The 21950-nt window shown below is 45.6% G+C and overlaps 1 protein-coding gene across 1 annotated transcript in view; it reads right to left on the bottom strand.

Moving 5' to 3' along the window:
• The window catches only part of LOC119391533 (CRISP/Allergen/PR-1), a 9252-nt gene extending 6158 nt beyond the window's left edge, over positions 1–3094 (bottom strand). The window contains exon 1 of the mRNA XM_037659212.2: positions 2911–3094. Within this exon, the coding sequence (XP_037515140.1) occupies positions 2911–3094 (184 nt within the window). The remainder of the gene's footprint in view (positions 1–2910) is intronic.
• Positions 3095–21950: the final 18856 nt, after the last annotated feature.

The following is a 21950-nucleotide window of genomic DNA, read 5'->3' as shown; positions in this document are numbered from 1 at the left end:
GCACTTTTGTGGTCGCATTATTATTCCCCTCAAAGAACAGTTGAAATACATTCTTATGAGTCTATTATTTTTCTGGTTTGTCGAAGTACTTATGAATAAAAAAATCACAAACAAGGGAAGTCGCAGAAAGTACTTGTATTTCTGGAATTTATTGCTGCAGACAAGTTAAAGTGAGCATAATAAAATTGGTACATATTACTTCGATATTTTCGATCTCTTTTGAAATAATTTCGGCGGTTTTAATAATTCGCGCTCTGTTTTACTCGATAATTGGGCTGAAATGTAAGTGATTTACGAAAACGCCGAAATTTGAAAATAGTTTTCTCAAAAAGGCCATTTTTAATTTTTTTAAAAATCATCTACCATTATGCATAAAACTTTGTATTATTTTGGTTGCCAACAATTTATAATGCGTCAAATGTGACCAAGTCAGCCTAGCGGCTGCGCCGTTCGTTATGTGCTGAAAACCGGTTATGAGTTGTTCGAAATAATTCTACGCGACATAATCACAAAGCAGCAGCTCCGCATCAACAAATGCGCAGCCAGGTCTCATGGTTCAGCAAGCTTTGTCTTGAGATCAGCCGCTTGACAAATCCGCAGCAGCGACCGCTTGATGCTGCGGGTGCTCTCATTACATGATTGCCGATGCGCTCCGCTTGAGCGCCAAACTACGCTCAGAGAACGAACGAGAGAAACTATGCATCACTGTGAAAGTTAAAGGCTGTTAAGGGCCAACAAAAACCATATACTACAACGAAAACTCTGCCGGCAACTTTGCAGTGAGCGCCTTCAGTACGGCACGCATGTATTTTTCAGATGCGAAGGGGTTGTGTCCGGCGGTGGCGTCCGCGCTCCACTGCGCATGTACCTACCCTCTCTTCTCTGCTATCCTACGCTCCTCCCCCCCTCTCGCGCGCCTCATTCTCTCCTGTGCAACGCCGCGATGAGCGCCCTCCTACGCTCCTCCCCCCCCCCCCCCCCCCCCCAATCTCGCGCGCCTGATTCTCTCCGGCGCAACGCTGCGATGAGCGCCAGCGCATGCGCATCCCGTCCCTCTCTCTCTCCTCTCCTAAGCTCCCTCCTCTTGCGCGCCCGTCGACCGGGTTCCCCGCTCGCCCTGTGAGAATTAACAGCCAGGCTAGAGGGAAGAGACGACGCGCGTATCGTTGCTCTTCGCGTTCCACGGTGCTTTGAATGGATGGATGCAGCTTACGGCGCGGGACTTCGCCTCAGCTTAAGAACCTGGCGAGCCAGCTCCTAAAAAATTACACCATCTCCCGCTCAAGCCAACCAGCTCACCGCTGCTTCGCATCCACACATGGTTCCCTTTAGTGGGAGATGGTGCATTTTTTTTTCGCTCCTGTTATACCCGAAACGTCAAAATATCGTGATAAGCTAGCGGCTTGCGTTGAATAATACATCTGCGGAGGCACAAGAATACAGTATTGTAAGAGTGGCGCTTTAGTAAAGGAAAGGACTTGGACACACTTCAGTTCACAGCTGGCTGACACATGTGCTGCACGAAGAACTGCAGTTGCAGTTGTTCGACCATCGGAAGCACGTATGACATTTTTCTTTAGATGCCAATGGCTTGCTTTGCCAATGGCTTGCTGATAGAGTGAACCTCGTTATCTTTAGGCCACCAGAAGAGAGCAAGCGACACATGAGCGCACTACTGGAGGCGCTCACTGCAAAATTGCCGGCCGAGTTTTCGTTGTACATTATGACTTTTGTTGGCACTTAACAGCCTTTATCTTTCACAGTGCTACATTATTTATCTCATTCGTCCACTGAGCGTAGTTTTCACGCGTAAGCGGAGCTCATCCGCACTCATAGCGGCACTCATGTAATGTGAGCGCCCGCAGCATCGGGTGGTCGCTGCTGCAGGTTTGCCAAGCGGTTGATCGCTAGACAAAGCTTGCTGAACAATGACACCTGGCTGCGCATTTGTTAGTGTGGAAGTGCTGCTTTGTCATTATGTCGCGCACAATTATTTTGAACAACTTATATCCGATTTTTGCACATAAGCAACGGCGCGGCCGCTAGGCTGACTTGGTCACATTTGACGCTTTATAACTTGTCAGCAACCAAAATAATGCGACGTTTTCTTATTCGTAATGGTAGATGATGTCCTTGACTTCAATCAGAGAGATTATAAAAATAAAAATGGCCTTTTTGAAAAAAGTATTTTCAAAACTTTGGCGTTTTTGGTAAATATCCTACGTTTCAGCCCAATTATTGAGTAAAACAGAGCGCGATAAAACCACAAAAATTGTTTTAAAAGAGAGCACAAATATCAAAGTTATTGCGTACCGATTTTTATTATCCTCACGTTAACTTGTTTGTAGCAATAAATTCCTGAAATACAAGTATTTTGTGCGATTTACCATGTTTGGTGATTATTTCCTTGAAAAGTGCTTCAACAAGCAAAGGAAATGATAGACTAAGATTTTGTTTCACTTGTTCTTTGAGGAGAATAAATATTGTGACCAAGAAGTGCACTGTTTTTCCCTAGGTGCACACACAATTCAGAAAACGCAAAATTGGCAGAAAAGTGTTTTTTTGCGGCCGAAATAATATATATTTTTTTCAGGCGAACAAAGCTTTTCTTCGCCAAACTTCGAAACCACTGTTTTGGGTATAATACCTAGGCCTACAGTAAATTTCATCAAAATCGGGAATGGTGACCTAGACCCCGTGTTCGATATTATTGGACACAGCCAGTTGAGAGGGTGGATCCGCACCGTGTCGGGAGATGCGGGCGGGAGGTCTTGCAGGCACGCTGCTTGCAGAAAGGCGGTGTACATTTACCACGGCTGGAGCTTGATAAGTTCTATGGGGCTTTTTGGGCGGCCGAGGCCGGGAGACGAGGGAGCGGAGCGTGGCGGCGGTGCTCCGGAGGCGAGGCACTTGCCCGCTTCGACGGCGTCGATGATGACGGCAGGGAAGCCGGCATGGTGGTGGGCGTAGTTGTGGCGGTGGCAAGGCGCAAGGCTGCTCGGCGTTGCTCTTGGGCGCGGAGGCCTGGCGACTGCCAGGATTCGTTCGAGAATTCATCAGGGAACACTTCCTGTCCTTCGACAGTGTACTCCATGGCGGTGGACAGCCAAGAGATGGACCACGAGGCAGCGGCGGGAGGCCGTGCGGTCACGCCGTCGTCGGTGAGCTGGCGTGCAGGCGGCCGCACTCGAGCGAAGCCCGACAGTCATAGCTCAGTGTGAGGCATGGTCGAAGGCTTACGACTAAGGTTCTCCCGGGCCACCCCGGGCGAGTTTCGAGATAAAGTGGTGTCGAAGAAATCCAGACAATGTGCTCCAGCCACCTGTGAACAAATTGTTCGGATAGGGTCGAAAGGACCGGCACGAGGGCTGAAAATTGGCGGAGTCGAAGTGAGGTGCGACTGCTCTCGGCGGTAAGCCGCTCCATTTTTTTCCGAAATCTACAAAGCATTCATGATCATGAAGAAATGGAACGCGTGCGTCAGCGAGTCGTCAATCGCGCTTTCTGAAAAGGAGATTGTGTTTTTGTCGAGGTAATTATGGTATGTTGACTCTTGGCGGACATTCGTCGCTGCTTCGTCACTGCGATCACGTGATAGTTTGTTTGTTTATAGTTCATAGATTTGGTATATATTTTCCGTTGCAATAAACTTGCACACGGTTGTTCGTCAGCGCCTGCGCTGTGTGTTCCTTAGCGTTCGTTCCGTTTTCGCGCTGTTTTCAACGCATTAAGTGTGACGGTTAGGCGTGGATGGCAAACATTGATTAAATATAGCCATGACATAGCCTTGCAGGCAAGTTTCAGTTCATTCAACATGGGTGTTTGGCAAAGCCATAGTTCCGTAAGAGAAATAGTGCTGGCAAGAAGATGAAGTAAGATGCGTGTGGGAGGCTGCGAACTTTCGTTCGAAATAATGAAAATCCATCATGGAGACAAAACGGATAGGTGCGCTTACCTTCACGCTGTTGCGTCTAATGACACCAAACGGAAGGTGAACGGCGAATAAATAATTTCTGCGGACGCCCGCGAAGTAGACGAGCATTTAATAAAGGGAAGATCAACGTATGGCATAATCACGGGCATAATCACCAGGAACCTTTTTATGTGCCCTTCAGCGTCATCATTGATTTCTTTTTTGCGTTATGCACCCGGATGATAAAAGAGCATCTTGCGTGGCTTATGAAGTGAAATATTGGTGCTTTTGTGTTATTTGTGAATTTCAAACGCGAGAGCCAAGTTCTGGGCTTCATGTTACACTTTAAGACACATGGAACTGAGAAGCAGTTCAAGAACGTTTTACGAGAAGGTACAGTAAACGATATTATCACACATGCATTATTAGGCGCGCTGTGCAGTACACGGTAATGCTTTTACCGGTCCTTGTGCGCCGTCATCTTATCGATCATCATGGTTGAAGTAGAGGAGAAAATATTTTGAACAGGATAAAAGAAACACTTTACATTAATCAGCCTAGACAGCAAGGTTGCTTCAGTGAGGAGCACTCTACGTTGGATCCTAGAAGTGTGGTCGAAGAGGCAATTGATAAACACGCTGAGTTCAACAAACCGCTTTATATAGCTTACTGAAAAACCAAAAAGACGCGTACCTTCAAGGAAAAAAGTAAGGACAGGACAGAAAGGGCGTCACTCGCAACTAACTTTATTCCCAGAACATCAGCATCATATATAACCACAGCAATCCTGCGCGCGCACATCGCCTCACAAGCTCGTCAAAAAACCCGCGATAACAAGATTAACTAATCGAAAAATGAATCGATGAAACTAAATTCACCCCCACGCAGAGCAACAGATGTGTCACTAACACAGCATTCTTTTTTCTTTCTAATATAGAAAGCTTCCATAATTTCACGCGCTAAGACATCGTTACTCTTTCCAGAACGGAAACACTGGAAAACCCAGGCTCACACTTGCAGGAACCACAATGCACAGGCAAATGTGCTGATAGCTTATTTTTCACCGAAAGTTCATGCTCGGTGAAACTTTCGGTGAAAAATAAGCTATCAGCACATTTGCCTGTGCATTGTGGTTCCTGCAAGTGTGAGCCTGGGTTTTCCAGTGTTTCCGTTCTTGGAAAGAGTAACGATGTCTTAGCGCGTGAAATTATGGAAGCTTACTATATTAGAAAGAAAAAAGAATGCTGTGTTAGTGACACATCTGTTGCTCTGCGTGGGGGTGAATTTAGTTTCATCGATTCATTTTTCGATTAGTTAATCTTGTTATCGCGGGTTTTTTGACGAGCTTGTGAGGCGATGTGCGCGCGCAGGATTGCTGTGGTTATATATGATGCTGATGTTCTGGGAATAAAGTTAGTTGCGAGTGACGCCCTTTCTGTCCTGTCCTTACTTTTTTCCTTGAAGGTACGCGTCTTTTTGGTTTTTCAGTAAGCATGTACCAACTAGCCCAACAAAAAGTTCTATTAAGTTACGCTTTATATAGCTTTCTTAGACTACGAAAAGGCATTTCAGTTAGCAGATACTAGTAGTCTTGCAAACACTATGGCGTCAAGTGCTGCTTGAAGCATATATACCACGCCCACCCTCTTCATAATTGCCTTGGTTGTCCACAAGAGCAAAAGAATTGTGGTGGAGAAGGGCACAGACAAGGAGATACAATCTCTTTAGTAGTGTTCACTGCATGCTTAGAAGTACTCCAAGGACCAGATTAGGAAGAAATACGAGTAAATAAATAAATAAATAAATAAATAAATAAATAAATAAATAAATAAATAAATAAATAAATAAGAAATAAATAATAAAGAGTAACAGAGACTGTCTCAGCAACTTACGGTTTGCAGATGACCTTCTGCTTTTCAGCAATGGTGGGAACCGATCGCAAAAAAAGATTGACGTTCTAAACCAACAATGTAAAATGTGAAGCGGCCCTAATGCAAGAAAGAGCATAGGCGTGAGCAGGGTTCTCCATTAGGGGGGGCGGGGTGAAGTCTCACCGCAGTGACATCCCCCCCTCTTTGTTGGTCGATTGAGCAAAAAAAAGTTTTGCAGTGGATGCACAAATGAAAATGAAGTGATGAAGTGCTTCCCACAATGGCCTGCCTTTGGTCCATAACTTTCTGGGGGTAAAAATTGGTTGTAAACTGATCTTGCATTGCAAAATCATTTTCAAAAGCCTCCATGGTCATAAACTTGCACTTTAAAGAATAACAGGAGAGGTACGACTGAGTAAAAGGTATGGAGCAGATATGGCACCCCACTTCAGTTGATTGGGGGGGGGGGGGAGGAGTCGACCGCCCCCTCTGCCTCCCTCGTACGCATACCTATGAGCACAAACTCCTGAGAGCGGCTCTCGTACTGTGTTGGTATACTTGTGGTTAGCTTTGAGCCACTTTTAGAGCGAAAGCTGTTATGAGATTGCAACAGCCAATTTCGGTAGCGTTGATTTCCGCCGCCGGTGTACGTAACCGCTATAACGCCAAATGAGGAAGAAACATGGCTGATCCCGACGTCATAGGAATCGGTATAACACGAAAGTGAATCCTGCCTTCACGAGTAGTTGATTGTTTATTGTACATTGATATATGAGAGATTGTACAATGCCTATTGGGTGTTTAGTGTTTGACATAATGCACCCGCGTTGATGCCTAGCGGCACATCTCATTCCCGACGACTAACGTCCATGATCATTATTAACCCTTGTGGTAGCTGAAGTAGTCAACATCATAGGTTGACAAAAAAATGTGGATCTCACTCAGATTCACTCAAGAAATATATTGTGCGCTTAGGGCTCACTCGGCGCCAGGCTCACCAAAATTTTCCTCAACAGGACTCACCGGACTCAAACTCACCAGAATATCACTCACCCGAACTCACTCAGACTCAGACTCACGGCTCGATTTGAGTGTGAGTGAGTCGTCTCATGGGTGAGGTTCCCGACCTGTGATCAACATACACCAGGACACATCATATGGTGAATCCCGCGAAAAGATGACGTTAACAAGCACATAGTAAACACTGGTACTCGTTACGCACTCTGCGCATCATGAGTGCCCGCAGCACGCCGACAGCCGTCGTTAGAACCATTGACGACGCCACATAGAATACCAGCCAGGCGACCGCGTTTGGCTGTTATTTGGCTGTAACTAATATACACTGAGGTAATATACACTGAGAAAATATCTTGTCTAGCTGCTCGAAAAACTCACCTAAATTAACATCACGTGAACGGTACGCCACAGCGAAAAGAAACTTTCCGCGCTTCAAACATATTACCTCAATACCGGACGTACATAAAGATAGGTCATCAACCGTTCATAATTAATACCTTGTTAAATAAACAAACATACGCCTCAACCTTTTCTAAGGGATCTGTTCAAGAAAACTGCCTTACAAGCTTCTAGATGCATGTCGTCATCAGCCGAAAACCACGTTTCTGTCAACATAATTGCAGAAAACGAGAAGCCGAAATCACTAAGAAATATACAGCATTCACCCTGTTTGTCACGTGCTGACTGTATGTTAGGATGAATAAAAGTAAGAGATGAATAGCATTTTGCGACCGTGTCATGCCTTAACTCTGACGGACTAACGCTAGAAGTGCTTATTTCAGATGCTGATAAGTGGACAGGAAATCGTGCATTGTAAAGTCCATATTCATTGCGAGAAAAATCGTGCGTTGAAATGACAGGTCAGCAACGAAATTAGCGACAACTGTCCTGATCGAACAAATTTTGCAGCCACGAACTGGATAGGCCGCATCAATGAAAAATTGTCACCAAAAGAAGCGACCACTGCATGAGCGCTGGTGCATCCCAACAAAATAAGAGTAAGTGAACTTTATTCCATGGAAGAACAACTTACACGCCCAGATTTTGTTGTGATATCGCAAAGCAAACATTTCATGAACAAACAAAAACGCCATTTCATGAGCATGCGCGGTATTTGACCCACTTGGCAATAAAACAAAATGCCCCCACCTCCCCGAAGGGAATCGTGAGGAAATGCGAATGCATTTCTTGCGCCGAGAGAAGGTACCGTTGCCGTCAGACATTCGCCTTCACCGACTTCTGCCATCGCCTTGAGAGGCGCCCAGCAGCGAACGGTCGAGAGTGAGGCGCGAGCGGACGGGAGAGTGGGGCGCCAGCGTCCTCGGCTCGGCGTTGGCGTTTCACAGCGGCGTCTCGAGCACACATTTCCCAATGTTCTTGAGTGGCGCCCAGCCAGCGAACGGTCGAGAGTGAGGCGCGAGCGGACGGGAGAGTGGAGCGCAGGGAGGAGAGAGAGCGAACGGCGAGAGAAGGAACGGCGAAGCCCTGCACCTACCCGCTCCTACACTCTCTCGCACCACATGCTCCGGTTGCTAGGGGCGAGGATAAGCGCACGCGCCCGCAGCTGTTGCTGTGGGAGAAGGCGCCGCGGACAACGCCGGATGCCTCACATAGCCCGACTAAGAAATGCATTCGCATTTAAAATGAGCATGAAGCAAACCACCGGAATTCTCTTTTACAGCGGCGCCGTAATATTTGTGCCTGCAACACAAACCCCCTCTTTCGCTGCACCGCTTCCACGAAGAACTGTTCATTTTGTTTACATCATCTCTGCTTTCAATTTTGATCCTCGGTACCTTATCAGTCTCCCGCGCAATGATTTTTGCATCGCGAACCCAGACATAATTCCAGGAAGTCTCACGCTTGCGTGCCGTACCCTGATCAAGAAGTCGTTTCAATTCTGGGCACAGATGTTCATTTACGAACACCGCTGACTGAGTGTCAATACCTAGATCAGAACACTTTAGGCGTGCTGTGCGCGCATTTATCAAAAAGTAATCCCGGCTTTGTTTGCGCTCGAACTGCAAAACCACATCTTTTTTTTTTGCTTGGACTATGTGCCGTTGGAACTCTGTGTGCTCGTCCGATATCAGTCACAACAAGGGGCACGCCCACCTTTCTTCACCTAGATCTTCGGAAGATTCGTACTTGGAATGCCTTTGATTTGCACATTTTCCTACCAGGAATAGTGTTCAGCCCGAAGTATTCCGTTCTCACGGTGATTTATCTGCCGTGCGAGATCAGAGCACTGTGCCTTTAATTCAGCATTTCAAGCTCTCAGGGCTTGGTTTTCGTTCCTAATTTCTTCATATTCCTTGTTTGCTGTAGCCAAAAAGGTTTTAATGTCCCTTAGTTCCTTGCGAAAGTCTCGCTCGATAGTTTCTTCGAAATCTTTGAACTCCGCCCTAAATTCACGCTTCAGGTCATCAAGAAGTGATCTGATCTCCTTGACATCCTCTAAACAGCTATGCCAAAAATACAAAATGATTCAAATGACAGCAGTGAAAGCAGCGGCAAGAGCGGTGAAAGTAAAAAAAAAAAATAGGCTGATTCCCAACATGCGTAAAAGATGCGCAGAGTCTGAGCACGCGTGAAGCCTGCTGCCGCCCTTGCTGCCAAGTGAAAGGAGCAGACGGTGCGCTCGGCGCTTTTCTATTGTCCGCACAGATGAACCAATGGGGCAGGAGGGGCAGTGTCGCAGTCAACTTGTCGTAGCTTGAAAGGTCATGCTATAGCGTCGCAAACACAGCTTTTCCATCCGCGGCGCTGAAGTTCGAAACGGTAGCAAAGCCACCAAAACCGGATTGCAGCACACGGTATCAGCAATGCCTGCGTAAAAGATGTGCAGAGTCTGTGAGCACACGTGAAGCCCGCTGCCGGCCCAAGTTGCTGCCAAGTTAAGTCGAATAGTTGTGTGCGTGACAACGACTTACCAGGCACGGTGACTACATTGTAGCGCATAAAGGTTAGTTTACATTCCGACTTAACGAGCGACATTCCGAGCGCAGACGTCAGTTACAAAGGGTAAATGTGCACGCTGTGTTGCACTGGCTTGCAGAGTTTGTTGGCATACGGCTGCGAGGTTACCCAATACTGGACTACGAGTGGCAGCCTTAATAGCACCTAGGCAATATTTATTATATTGCTCTATCAGTAAGTAGCCGAAGCTACACGGCTGGCCCCAATATTATGCAGCACAAGGCAACAATAACCTAGAGTTAGCGCACTAAGACTAGCCGCCGCTGAGTCAACGTAAGAATGTCAAGCAAAATTAGCCGCCACTGGCCACAATTAGCAGCATTTGGACGCTAGCCACGACCAGGAAACATTAGCAAACACTGTACATTACTTAAAGGGGCCAGAACCATCGTGTTTGGTGAAAAAACATCCCTCGAAAAGAAGGTGCTGCTATGAACTGCTCAGCCAAATGTCGAAGTCGTGCGAGCCGAGGAGAGTTTAAAAGCGCAGCGCGAAGTTGCCAATTTTCCGGAGCCCTCTTGTCATACCGAACTCTGCGCTCACTCTCTTAGGAAATACCGGCAACCTGCTGTTCGACGTCAAGCAACAAATATCGTGCTATATTTACCCGCGACGGTGGTCAAGTGGTTACGGTGCTCGACTGCTGACTCGCAGTGCTGGGGATCTCGAGTCCCGGCAGCGGCGGCCGCATTTTCGATGGAAGCGAAAATGCTAGAGACCCGTGGGCTTACATTTGCGTCACGTCAGAAAGTCCCAGGAGGTCGAAATTGCCGGCGCCCTCCACTACGGCGTCCCTCAATCATATCGTGGTTTTGGGGCGCGAAACCCCAGAAATTGTATATATTAGATATCATGAAATTGTCCAATAGCAGACGTAAATGAAGTGCGGTGTTTAGTGCAGATGTGCTTCGTAAAGCCCCTATACTTCGTAAAGCCCCTATACGTATAGGGGCTTTAGTGCTTCGTACCACGTAGTGCCACCACGTGCTAGCCCCGCACTCGGCTATATCGGAGCCACACTACGCGCACAGGAATCGCAACGGGAGAAAGTTTTCGCGTTTCATCACGCGCGCTGGCGTAACTTCTTTTTCCCGCGGCATCCCACCCCGATTAGCTTCGAGCGAGCTCGTCGACAAGAGAGACGAGTGAAAGCTCTTAAAGTGTGCGGCAAATCCCTGTAATTCTGCTCGTTCTAAACGGATTCAAGGAATTTTGGGGGGCTGTCGATTCGTGTAGGGAATTAACTCCGATACTGAGGCCGTTCAATGATTACCTGGAAAAAGGGGTTCAGGACTCTTTGAACCAGGGGTACTCAGCACTATCATATATTGGGCTGGGCTATAAAACACTGACATGGTTAGGAGAGCTTTGGTCTGGGCAAGTAGGTGCGACATTTGCCAAGTTAACCAGCACGAAAGACGAGACGAAAGACACATGTAGAAACAAGACCAGTGCTGACCTGTTGTACATGTATCTTTCGACTCGTCTTTCGTGCTGGTTAACTGCGCCAATGGCATAGTTAGCCTGTGTTATCAAGTTGTAGCCAACAGTATGCCAACACTTGACAACACCACTAGTCGATAGTTAGCCAACGTTATACATTCGTAGCCAAGATGAAGCACGAGTGAGCCGCGACCAACCAAAACTGCAAATTCAAGTCATCGCTATCCACCAGTTAGCCACCAGTAGACAAGATCAGCAAGCACCAGTAACCCACTCCAACACCAGCCAGCAGGTGGCAAAAATAAGTCAATGCTCAGCAACAGTTAGCCAACACTAGGCACCACTAGACAACGCTAGCCAACAGCGGACCAACCAGTGTTTGTATCGTGCGAGTAAATACGGCACATATCATGGCACGTGTTTCAAGAAATTTACGTTCTGTCAGGTATATTGTAATATTCTAGCTGAGGAAATGATTTCCATGATATCTAGCATTTGTGAATTTCACGTCATATCATTCGTCACATGTGACGTCGTTCATGTCGTGACATGTCATTCATTCCGTGAGTGTCATTAGTTCTTACGCATGTAATCAGATGCACACAATGGCATATACTGGTCTACCACTGAACAACCACTGCATCACGATGGAATATTTTCATGCATTTAAGGACGTATAGTTTGGATGGAAAGAAACGTGAACATGCGGCATCTACATTCTCTGCTGTTTCGCATTCATTTTCAAGCAGCTGTAGCCTGGATGGTGACAAAAAGCTACTAGTCATTCATGATGCAATAGAAAACCATCTAGAAGCTTTTTTTTTGCCACCAAGGTCAGAGCGTGATGAAAACAGCGCGCGGCGCTGTTCGCGTTTCTTTCTATCCCCCGTGTACATCAAATGAGTGCCACGCTATTCGTGTCATGAATAGCAATACACGCATGTTTATGTCACCACGTATCATTTCTGTTGGTCATGCGCTCAGTCATGTCATGTAATTCCGTATACTGCAAGTCAACGTAACGATCAGGAAAGAGCCAAGACGTAGGCGCATTAGATAGATAGATAGATAGATAGATAGATAGATAGATAGATAGATAGATAGATAGATAGATAGATAGATAGATAGATAGATAGATAGATAGATAGATAGATAGATAGATAGATAGATAGATCCAACAAAAAACAAGAACAAAACGAGTTCTTCGGTGGATTCACCTTCTTCATCGTCCCTTGAACACTGAGTGTGACGCAGTAATAATAATTTCAGAGGTTCTACGCATCAAAACCGCGATATTATTATGAGGCACGCCGTAGTGGAGAGCTCCGGCACAAAAAATCTAAATTCAATGGCCTTTAGCATTTCGCCTCCATCGAAATGCGACCGCTGCGGCCGGTATCGAACACGTGACCTTCGGTTCAGCAGCTGAGCACCGTAACCACTGTGCCAACGCTGTGGGCAAGTGTGTCACAATGATTATACAACAAGTTCATTCAGAAGGTAATTTCAGGCGCTTTAATTGGACTACATTCCACGTTTGCTAGGTGCTCTGCGCATCGATTAGGCACGGCACACCTTACACAAGCCACTTCTGTAGTCTTCTATGGAATACCGTGCTTGATTAGCTTGTTCCATGCGACAATCATATACATAATAGATATGCGAGGAAGAGCTAAAAAGCACGCACAGTATGGCATTATTTGGCCAGTTGTTCAGTTAAGCAAGATACGCACAAAAAATTCGAGTCATAAAACTCAGGACAGCGATTGATAGAATCGCAGTCGGTATATATAGATAGATAGATGCAGCCAGAATGTCTTCGGTTCGCTAAGAAACGCTTCAAACTAAAAAGACACGTTGTTTTAAAACTACATAATCGGTTACTTGGATGTTGTTCATTGCAAAGAGTAGAGCCCGGTGCAGGGAAAAAAGCCGTCCGTTTCTTAATTTGTCCCTGTGTTTGCGCTGTGCTGTACTCCTTACTAAGGAAAACGTTGACGCTGCAGCGATATGATGATAAAACAAAGTGCACTAATGTAGTCTTTACTGTCCACATCGACCCAATGCATTAAGGCAGCAATTTTTGAGACCCTGTTTAGTGACCCTGTTGCGAATGTAAACAGGTGGAAGAAGTGCTTTGCGAGAAAACAAAGTAATCGTGTTGCTTTATAAAACGACACCGTGTTCGCCGGTCCAGCAGGTTAGTTTAGGAATACTGCAATCTCTTGGGGCCACCGCGCGGCTCGCACGCGCAACGTCTTTTGGGTATCGGCGGGCCCCATCGATACCGGACCATCTTTAACGACCTTTTTTATCATAGCGACCGTCCACTTCCTGGTGTATGGCGTAAACACGACGGTGGACCTGCATTGTAAGGCAATCTTTTTCATCTGCGATATGAATGAACAAGATTCGCGTTTCAGCGAGGGACACTAGAGGCGACTGTGAATAAATAAAATACGGTATACTTTTTAATCACCCTCGACAGTTGTTCCCCAAAACAAACAAACAAAGAAAAACTGAATAAGGACGGAAGACCGAACGCGAAGGTGCATGTTTGTTTGTGTCGATATCGCTTCCGCCGAAATTGGCGGCAGTGACGTCACTACCATCCAGGGTTGCCACTGACTTTCGAGTAAATGTCGCCAAACGATGAGCAGAAAGTCGCCAAAAGTCGTCACTTTTTTACGAATTTCGCCAAAAAAGTCGCCATTCTAGATATGTGCGGCATATCCTAGTAATAAGAATTTCCACTGATGTATAGCCCCGTAGAATACAGTGCCATTCAAAGCCCTTAAAGTATAATGACATTTCTCAATGCCAGGCGGCATCGCCCCTTCACCATGGGAGTGCTTGGTGCACCTGGTTCTCCGACTAGCCGCAAGATGTGCGCGGAGGCGCAAGTATGAAAGGATAAAACGCTCATGATATCCTTCCATCCCTATCCGCTCGTTTCAAAGGCAAAAGTGTGGTAAACCTTAGGCGAAAGCCGCGAAGGCGTTGTTTGTAGACAGCTTTACATCCCCTCATATGAAAAAAAGGATTAACAGGTTTATTGAAAGTAGTGAGACAGAATTCTTACAGGTATCGTTCATTAGTGTGTCTTATGCCTTTCAGTGTGAACTAATATGATACCGGACGCCACTGTCCCTTTCATATATAATCACTTATATCTACCCGCGTCAATCCAGTGCGTTATAATTGAACACGTAGACATTGCAAAATGTTATACAGCAATTGTTTTCATTGCACACGTCCACCGAGAACAGTAGAAAATGCCTGAATAAATAATTTTTTATTGCACGAACACCCGCGTATCCGCCCTTCTTCGCTATACGAGCTCGATTAGGGGATACTGCAGCGGTGAATAGGTCGCCAAGCTATTCAGAATAGTTGGAGCTTTGGCGGAACAAATGGCCGGAACACACGACCAACCCGTCATCTAGCCCCTTCAGAAGCGAAACTTTAGCGAAGCTCTGAAGCATCTAGATGAATCTAGATAAATTGAGTTAGAAGCATCTAGATGAATTGAGGAGATACACACGAGTTACAGGACGGACATACAGAACGGCGCGTAATGTGCACCTCAAAACCCAGAAAAATACAGAGAATAGTGCCGCTCATTCGTTGGGAAGGCACTGAGCTTAGGATGCATAACTCAATGGAGACCTAAGCTGAAAATCGCCAAAAATTCGCCATGTCGCCATTCATAACTTTAGGTCGCCACGGGCCTCTGAAATTCGCCAATTTGGCGAAAAGTAGCCACCATTGGCAACCCTGCTACCATCGCGTCAGGAATATGGCGGTGGCAGTTATCGTAATGTGGTTATCGTAATGTGATTATCACTACGCACATACAAGAATTCGCACTATGTGCAACGCAGATCATATAATAAAATTGGCTATTCCCTTCTTGACCGTTTCCACTCAATGACAGGAACTGGAGTTGAAAGCAGCGCACCCTCCATGCGCCCTTCCTTATGGTTGTCGTTTAAGCCTTAAGTAGACCGTCTACGGTCAAGGGAACCAGTCGAAATTCTCTTTTGCTGGATCAAACTCCGGCCACGTCGAGCACATTCGATGGAAGCGAAATGGAAAACTCCCGCTTACACGCAGGCGTTTGTATAATATCATATCGTAATGATCATATCATCGGAAGGACCGCTATCATCCGGAAGGACGGGACGACACGAGGCGGAGGTGTGGCCATTCTAGTAAAAAAAGATATTCCGTTTTTAGTGTTACACGATGGTTCGGGTGCTGAGGCTATCTTTTGTAAGCTGAGCTATGATGTGTGCACTGTAGTCGTTGGTTGCGTATATCGCAGTCCTTCGTCCGACTTTGACAATATACGCCGATTGCATGAGTAAACAGAACGACATGCGTCATCATCCAGATTAATAATCGCAAGTGATTTTAACGCGCCTGATGTGAACTGGCACACAATGCAGCATCATTCACCCTGTGCGGATGTGTTATTTGATTTTATGTTATCGTTCAACCTTTCACAAATAGTAACTGAACCTACACGTGTACAGGGATCCAGCTCTTCTATATTAGACTTAATTTTTCTCAGCCATCACTTCATAATCGAAGAAACTAATTTATGTCTTCTAGATGGTATTTCCGATCACAAGATCACCTTTTGCACCATACCCCTTTAGGACACTGTTACCCCTCAAGAAATAGTTGCGTACCCTGACTACAGTAAAGCTGAGGACACTAATATACTTGATCACCTTGCTGATGAGTACGAATCGTTTGTGGAACTTTCCCGTAACAGCAGTACCGACATCGAGGCCTTGTGGCTCGCGCTAAAAGCGATCGTATCTCATTGTATAAATAAGTACGTGCCGATCAGAAAAAAGAAACCTAATAAGAGTAATCCATGGATCACGCGCGATGTTATACACGCCAAACGCAAAGTAAAGAGGATGAGAAAACTGCTGAAAACCAACCCATTAAAATACACACATCACGATCTGAGCATGGCTATTGAATGCATGAAATCAAAAGTTAAGATAGCTAAGCAATTCTACTTCACTAATACACTCACTAACTTTTTGAAATCAGCCCCAACGAAGCTCTGGAACTACATAAACCCAAAAACTCGCACTGATGAAGGAACGATAGATGTAGACAACCGAAGGTCGGCCAACCTGCTTAATGACTACTTCTGCTCTGTCTTCACGGAGGATGATGGCACACTACCACAGGCACGTCCCTCTGAATTAAAGCCTCTAGATCAGCTATCAATAACCGAAGCAGGCATACTTAACTTGCTGCTCAAACTAGACTCTAAGAAATCATCAGGACCTGACAATATATCAAATGCATTCCTTAGCAGATACGCTGCGTGGATGGCCAAGTACCTATTAATAATCTTTAAGAAATCATTGTCATCGGGGACCCTCCCTAACGACTGGAAAACAGCTAAAGTAAAACCAATTCATAAATCGGGAAGTAAAACCGAACCCTCCAACTACAGACCCATCTCACTGACATGCACAGCCTGCAAACTGTTAGAAACACATTATCCTAAAGCATATAGCCAAACACCTTGAAAAGGAACAAATACTAACACCCTGTCAAAAAAAAGCATGAATTTCGAAAAGGTGTCTCCACTGTCACGCAACTACTTGAACTTGTACACGATGTATCGCTAAGTGTCGACCTACAGATACAAATCGATCTTATCTTTTTAGACTTTTCAAAAGCTTTCGACCGTGTATCACATCACAAACTAATTCATAAACTCGAACTAACTTTGGGTAAAGGGCCTATTGTCGATTGCATAAAAGATTACCTTAGTGACCGCACCCAGTTTGTAGAAGTCAGCAGGGAACATTCCCATTAATCTAGCGTAAGATCGGGAGTTCCACAAGGAAGCGTTCTTGCTCCAGTTTTATTTCTTATATACATTAATGATCTGCCTTGTAATATTCCTGTCAGCGTCAGACTTTTCGCTGATGACTGCGTCTTATACCAAGTAATCGACTCTAATAGTGACCATCTTGAATTAAACAACTCTTTATCTTTAGTATTCAAATGGTGTAAGGAATGGCAAATGATATTGAACGTTAAAAAATCGGCTGTTCTATCAATAACGAGAAAAAAAAAACACACATCGGATTTTAACTACAATATAGGTAGCGCCACACTCAGCACAGTGAAAGATTATAAATACCTTGGCCTAACACTAGCCCATGACTTCAGATGGGAACGCCACCTCGTCTGCACTAAAAAAAAAAATTTCAAATAGACGTCTGAGACTAGCCCCCCCCCCCCTATCGCAAAGCTATTAGCATACCAAAACTTTGTCAGATCAACTTTGGAGTAGGCTAACGTTGTTTGGTTTCCTTCCACTAAATAACTCATTTACAAACTCGAAGCAGTCCAAAGGAAGGCTCTAAGATGCATTTACAATAAACATAGGCCAAAAGATTCACCAAAAGAATTACTAAAACAGGCCGGTATCCTCACCTTACAAAACCGAGCCAAGCTTGCGCGGTTAAAAATGATGTATCAGCTCATTCACAAAGACATAAAGATTGACAGTTCCAAATACTTATCTTTAACTCAAACACGACAAACGCGGCACAAACACGCATTATTCATTACATGAGCATGTCATTCATGCGGAAAGTCATAAATATTCATTTTTTCCTTTAATGACACGTGAATGGAACAGGCTGGATCCTAGTGTAACAACCAGCGCGACGTTATCGTCCTTTTTAACATTGCTTGAAAATCAGCTACATGCTGCCCACTTGTGAGCTACCTATATCACCATTACTTCTGTATATTTTGTTTACATCAGTGTACTTTTTGTTCCAGTTTTCCCTTTGTGTGCCTCTTTGATCACTATTTTTTTTTACTGTTATACTGTACCCATAATTTTGTTTATCCTACACACTGTTACTTCGTTTATTTTCGCCATTTTTACATCAGTGTATTTTTACTCCAGTTTTTCTTTTTGTATGCCTCTTTGATCACCTTTTATTTTTTCATATTAGGATGTACTATTATTATGTACTATTACGTCTTCTAGTCTGCCTTTGTTGTGCCAATATTTTCGTTATGTGTAATTGAATTTTTACTATTTGTATTGTTGTATTGTAACAATTCAATATGCCCTTCCTGTAAAGATCCTTAATGGGATCGACAGTATGAATAAATACATAAATAAATAAATAAATAAATAAATAAATAAATAAATAAATAAATAAATAAATAAATAAATCACGTGTAAAGTATTACGTACATATAGTGATAGAGCTGAACTCTTCAATGCAGAAATTCTCGCAGCAACGAAGAAATCTGCACTCCCTAGCGAACATCCATAGAATTCAATCCATTTGCCCCCTCTCGACAGCGAAGAGATTTCAAATAGTACTCGCGCAATAACGAAAGTTTCAGGTAGTGATCCGCAACATTTTTTTTTCTTTACCCAGAAGTTCGAAAATTGCGGCACCGCTGATTCGGCAAGTCGGCCAAGTACGTTTCCACCAACATGCATGGCCCTGGGAATGCTTGCCGTGGCGTGGACAGTTACTTTGGCCAATAATAATTAATTTAATATCTGTGGTTTAACGTCCCAAAACCACGATATGATTATGAGAGACGCCGTAGTGGAGGGCTCCGGAAATTTCGACCACCTGGGGTTCTTTAACGTGCACCTAAATCTAAGTACACGGGCCTCAAACATTTTCGCCTCCATCGAAAATGCAGCCGCCGCGGCCGGGATTCGATCCCGCGACCTTCGGGTCAGCAGTCGAGCGCCATAACCACTAGACCACCGTGGCGGGGCTTACTTTGGCCACCGTCACACAAAACTGCTTCATGCAGCTGGTTTCGTGACTTGTCTGTACGCCTCCGTAGCCTTGCCTGATACGGAAGCGGGTGTTTCTTCTGCAAGCATCGATGACCTGCGGCCATTAGCTGAAGCATGAGGCGCGCTTCGCCGTGTCGGTGGAGCGATACTAGATGCCGTTGAACGGCGCGACTTGTGTGCTCACGCCGACTTGATCGCGCACGAAGAGTTCAGCGACGACGCTATTATCGAAAGTGTGCGCAAAGAATATGAGAGTGATGACGAGGGTGAGGAAAGAAACGAACGCAAGAAAGACAAGTAAGTTCACGCGAAGTGCTTGATGCTTTTCACATCATTCGCACTTTCGTCGGTGCCCACGACGACGACAGCAAAGCTATGCAAAGCTTATTAAGCGGCGAGGCTCGAGCTGTCAGGCTCCTTCAAAGCAAAGTGATAAAGAGCAAGATAAACGACTTCTTTAAATTAATTTTGCTTGTGCGAAGTAATTGGTGTGCGTATTTTTCTATTTTCGCGACAACGAGGTTCTCCCGAGAACGAAGAAAAGTCGCAATCCCCGGCGATTTTGTTACTGAGGGGTTCGACTGTATGATGGACATGAAAACAAGCACGGATGGTCAAATTTAACTTGTGGCCCTCAACTACTAACTTCGACGTCATAATCAGATTGTCATTACGCCAAGCGAAACCCTAAACAGACTATGACTATGTCCATCCCTTTTCAAATGGGGCATTCCAATAAAGCTGTTCGCCTCTTAACAGTCGTACGATGACCGGTCGTGTGGTTTTACCGAAGCTGTGTGCGTGGTGTGTGTGTCACACTTTTCGAACTCTTAGCTAACGAACCGTCATGTTCTTAGTGACGGTAATATCAGTGTCTTCGCTAATTTATCCTGAATGCATTCTTTTATTTCTCACCAAGTTTCCCCCAAGAAGACGCACACGTGGCAACGCGTGGTTATTCATCCTAAAGAGCCCAACAGAGGAAATTTCAGTGGCCGTCACATGTGGAAAGAGTCACGTGACCCGAGCAGAAACGTCGCGTATGATTTTAGTGATAGAGCCACACGTCGCTGTAGACTCTGGTTCTGGCAGTTGTGATATTAGCATAGGTTACTGAATCTCCAATGACACGGGCACTGACATTGGCAAAATAGCGACACTGATGCAACGCCAGGATGAACCTTCCTTTGCATTCAAATGTGAAGGTGGTCGTATGACAGAGGTAAACTCAACAACGTGTACTAATAGCCAAACTCCATCCTCTTGATGCGAAACCACTATGAGAAAACAAGATCCTGGATACTTTGCCAACGGCTTCGTCAATCCACAAGGCCACGAAAGCCCTATTGTGATTCTTCAACCAGATTTCACGAACGTCCGTGGACTCCCAGCGCCGGTTCGTGTATTGTGTGTTCACACGAACTGGTCATTTCTTCTTTTATTGCGATAGCAATTACACGGACACTCTCGGCGGCCTTCTGCCGTCGTCGTGTGGTTCCGTATATGTATATCTACGTAAAACCCCCTTAAAAATACTTCGGAAGAAAGTTGTCCGAAGCGCGCGACCGGGGACTCGAACCTGCGACCCCTCGCTCCACGGCGCAATGCGTTTAACCACTCGGCCACAACGCATACATCCTCCTGCATGGTAATGGCGAGCTAGTTACATGCACCATTTACTGCTGTTGGTACACACACATCTGAGGCGCAACACCACCACGCGCGTGCGCTCCGATCCAGGCTGCCGTGGTGAGGCTACGGTCTGTCTTGAGGCCCGTGCTCACTTCTCCCTTTACGGCATATGCACGGGGGGCTGTTTCTGCCTATGATCGTAACTTCGCGGGTCTCTCCAAACCCGCTTTGGGGGTTAAGAGACCTTACGGGGGGTTGGCTGGCGACGCCCTCACGCGTAGCGCACCGTCGTGATTATATTCGCCGCGAGATCGGGCTATAGGTGGCTGCACCGTCGCCGCTTTTGTGTGGATAGGCGGACGGTGGCGCGTATAGAAATGCACGCAGCGGCTCTTCGCCGTAGGCGGTTTAAGTCCATTGTTGGCGAATAAAGCGCGTTGACTGCAGGCTAATGGTGATGTATACGCCCTCCATTGCCACATTAATGCACGAAACCGGCCTTATGTTCCTATTACGTGTGAGAGAAGCGCAATCTGCCAATCAATGGGGTACTGGCCTTCAAACACATTCGTGCTTTGCACTGTGCTCGATGTTTTTTCTTGCTTTGTTTACACGTGTTTAAATTGTGTTTTGCCTATACCACAATATAAATAGTGTTGCGCGATTGAGCCAGTTAAGTGTCTATTTCTTGCTCTAGCGGCTACAAAAAAAGACAGCCTGCATTTCTGCGTAATTAGATGAAGTAGAACTTTGTGCACTCTGCTTTTGTGTTTTCATGAGTACGCGTTCTGCTATAAAAATGCGTGGCTTCAGGTCTTTTTTTACCGCTAACCGGCCTCTGCGAACGCTAGTTCACGGTTTGCGGTATCACAAGGATATCCAAATCGCCAACACATCACGAGATGGTGTCGCTAAAATTCTGCATTCACACCTCGACATTTAGTACTTTTTTTCGTATAGGATGACGCCGAATCAACTATGTGACGTGCTTGAACGAGAAGGCGGCACCCACATTGAAATGACTTTGGCGAATGGACGGTGCGATGGTTAGACCTAGCGCCCTGCCGACACGTGCATGCAATTGCTTATTAGAGTGCTTACAAGTCTCGTAAGGCGAAGTGCCTATATATATCGTGTAGGCCTACGTACACGCATTTGATTCTGTGCTAGCACAACGGAACGAGCTGTAATCCGAGGACGTGCATGACGTACGCACACATGTGAACACGGTGTAGCTAGCAGACGACGCAGGTAGCCATCC

The sequence above is a fragment of the Rhipicephalus sanguineus genome, chromosome 4 (genome assembly GCF_013339695.2).
Source record: "Rhipicephalus sanguineus isolate Rsan-2018 chromosome 4, BIME_Rsan_1.4, whole genome shotgun sequence".
NCBI lineage: Eukaryota > Metazoa > Arthropoda > Arachnida > Ixodida > Ixodidae > Rhipicephalus > Rhipicephalus sanguineus.
Note: the sequence above shows the minus strand (reverse complement) of the source record. Positions and strands in the feature narration are given on the sequence as shown.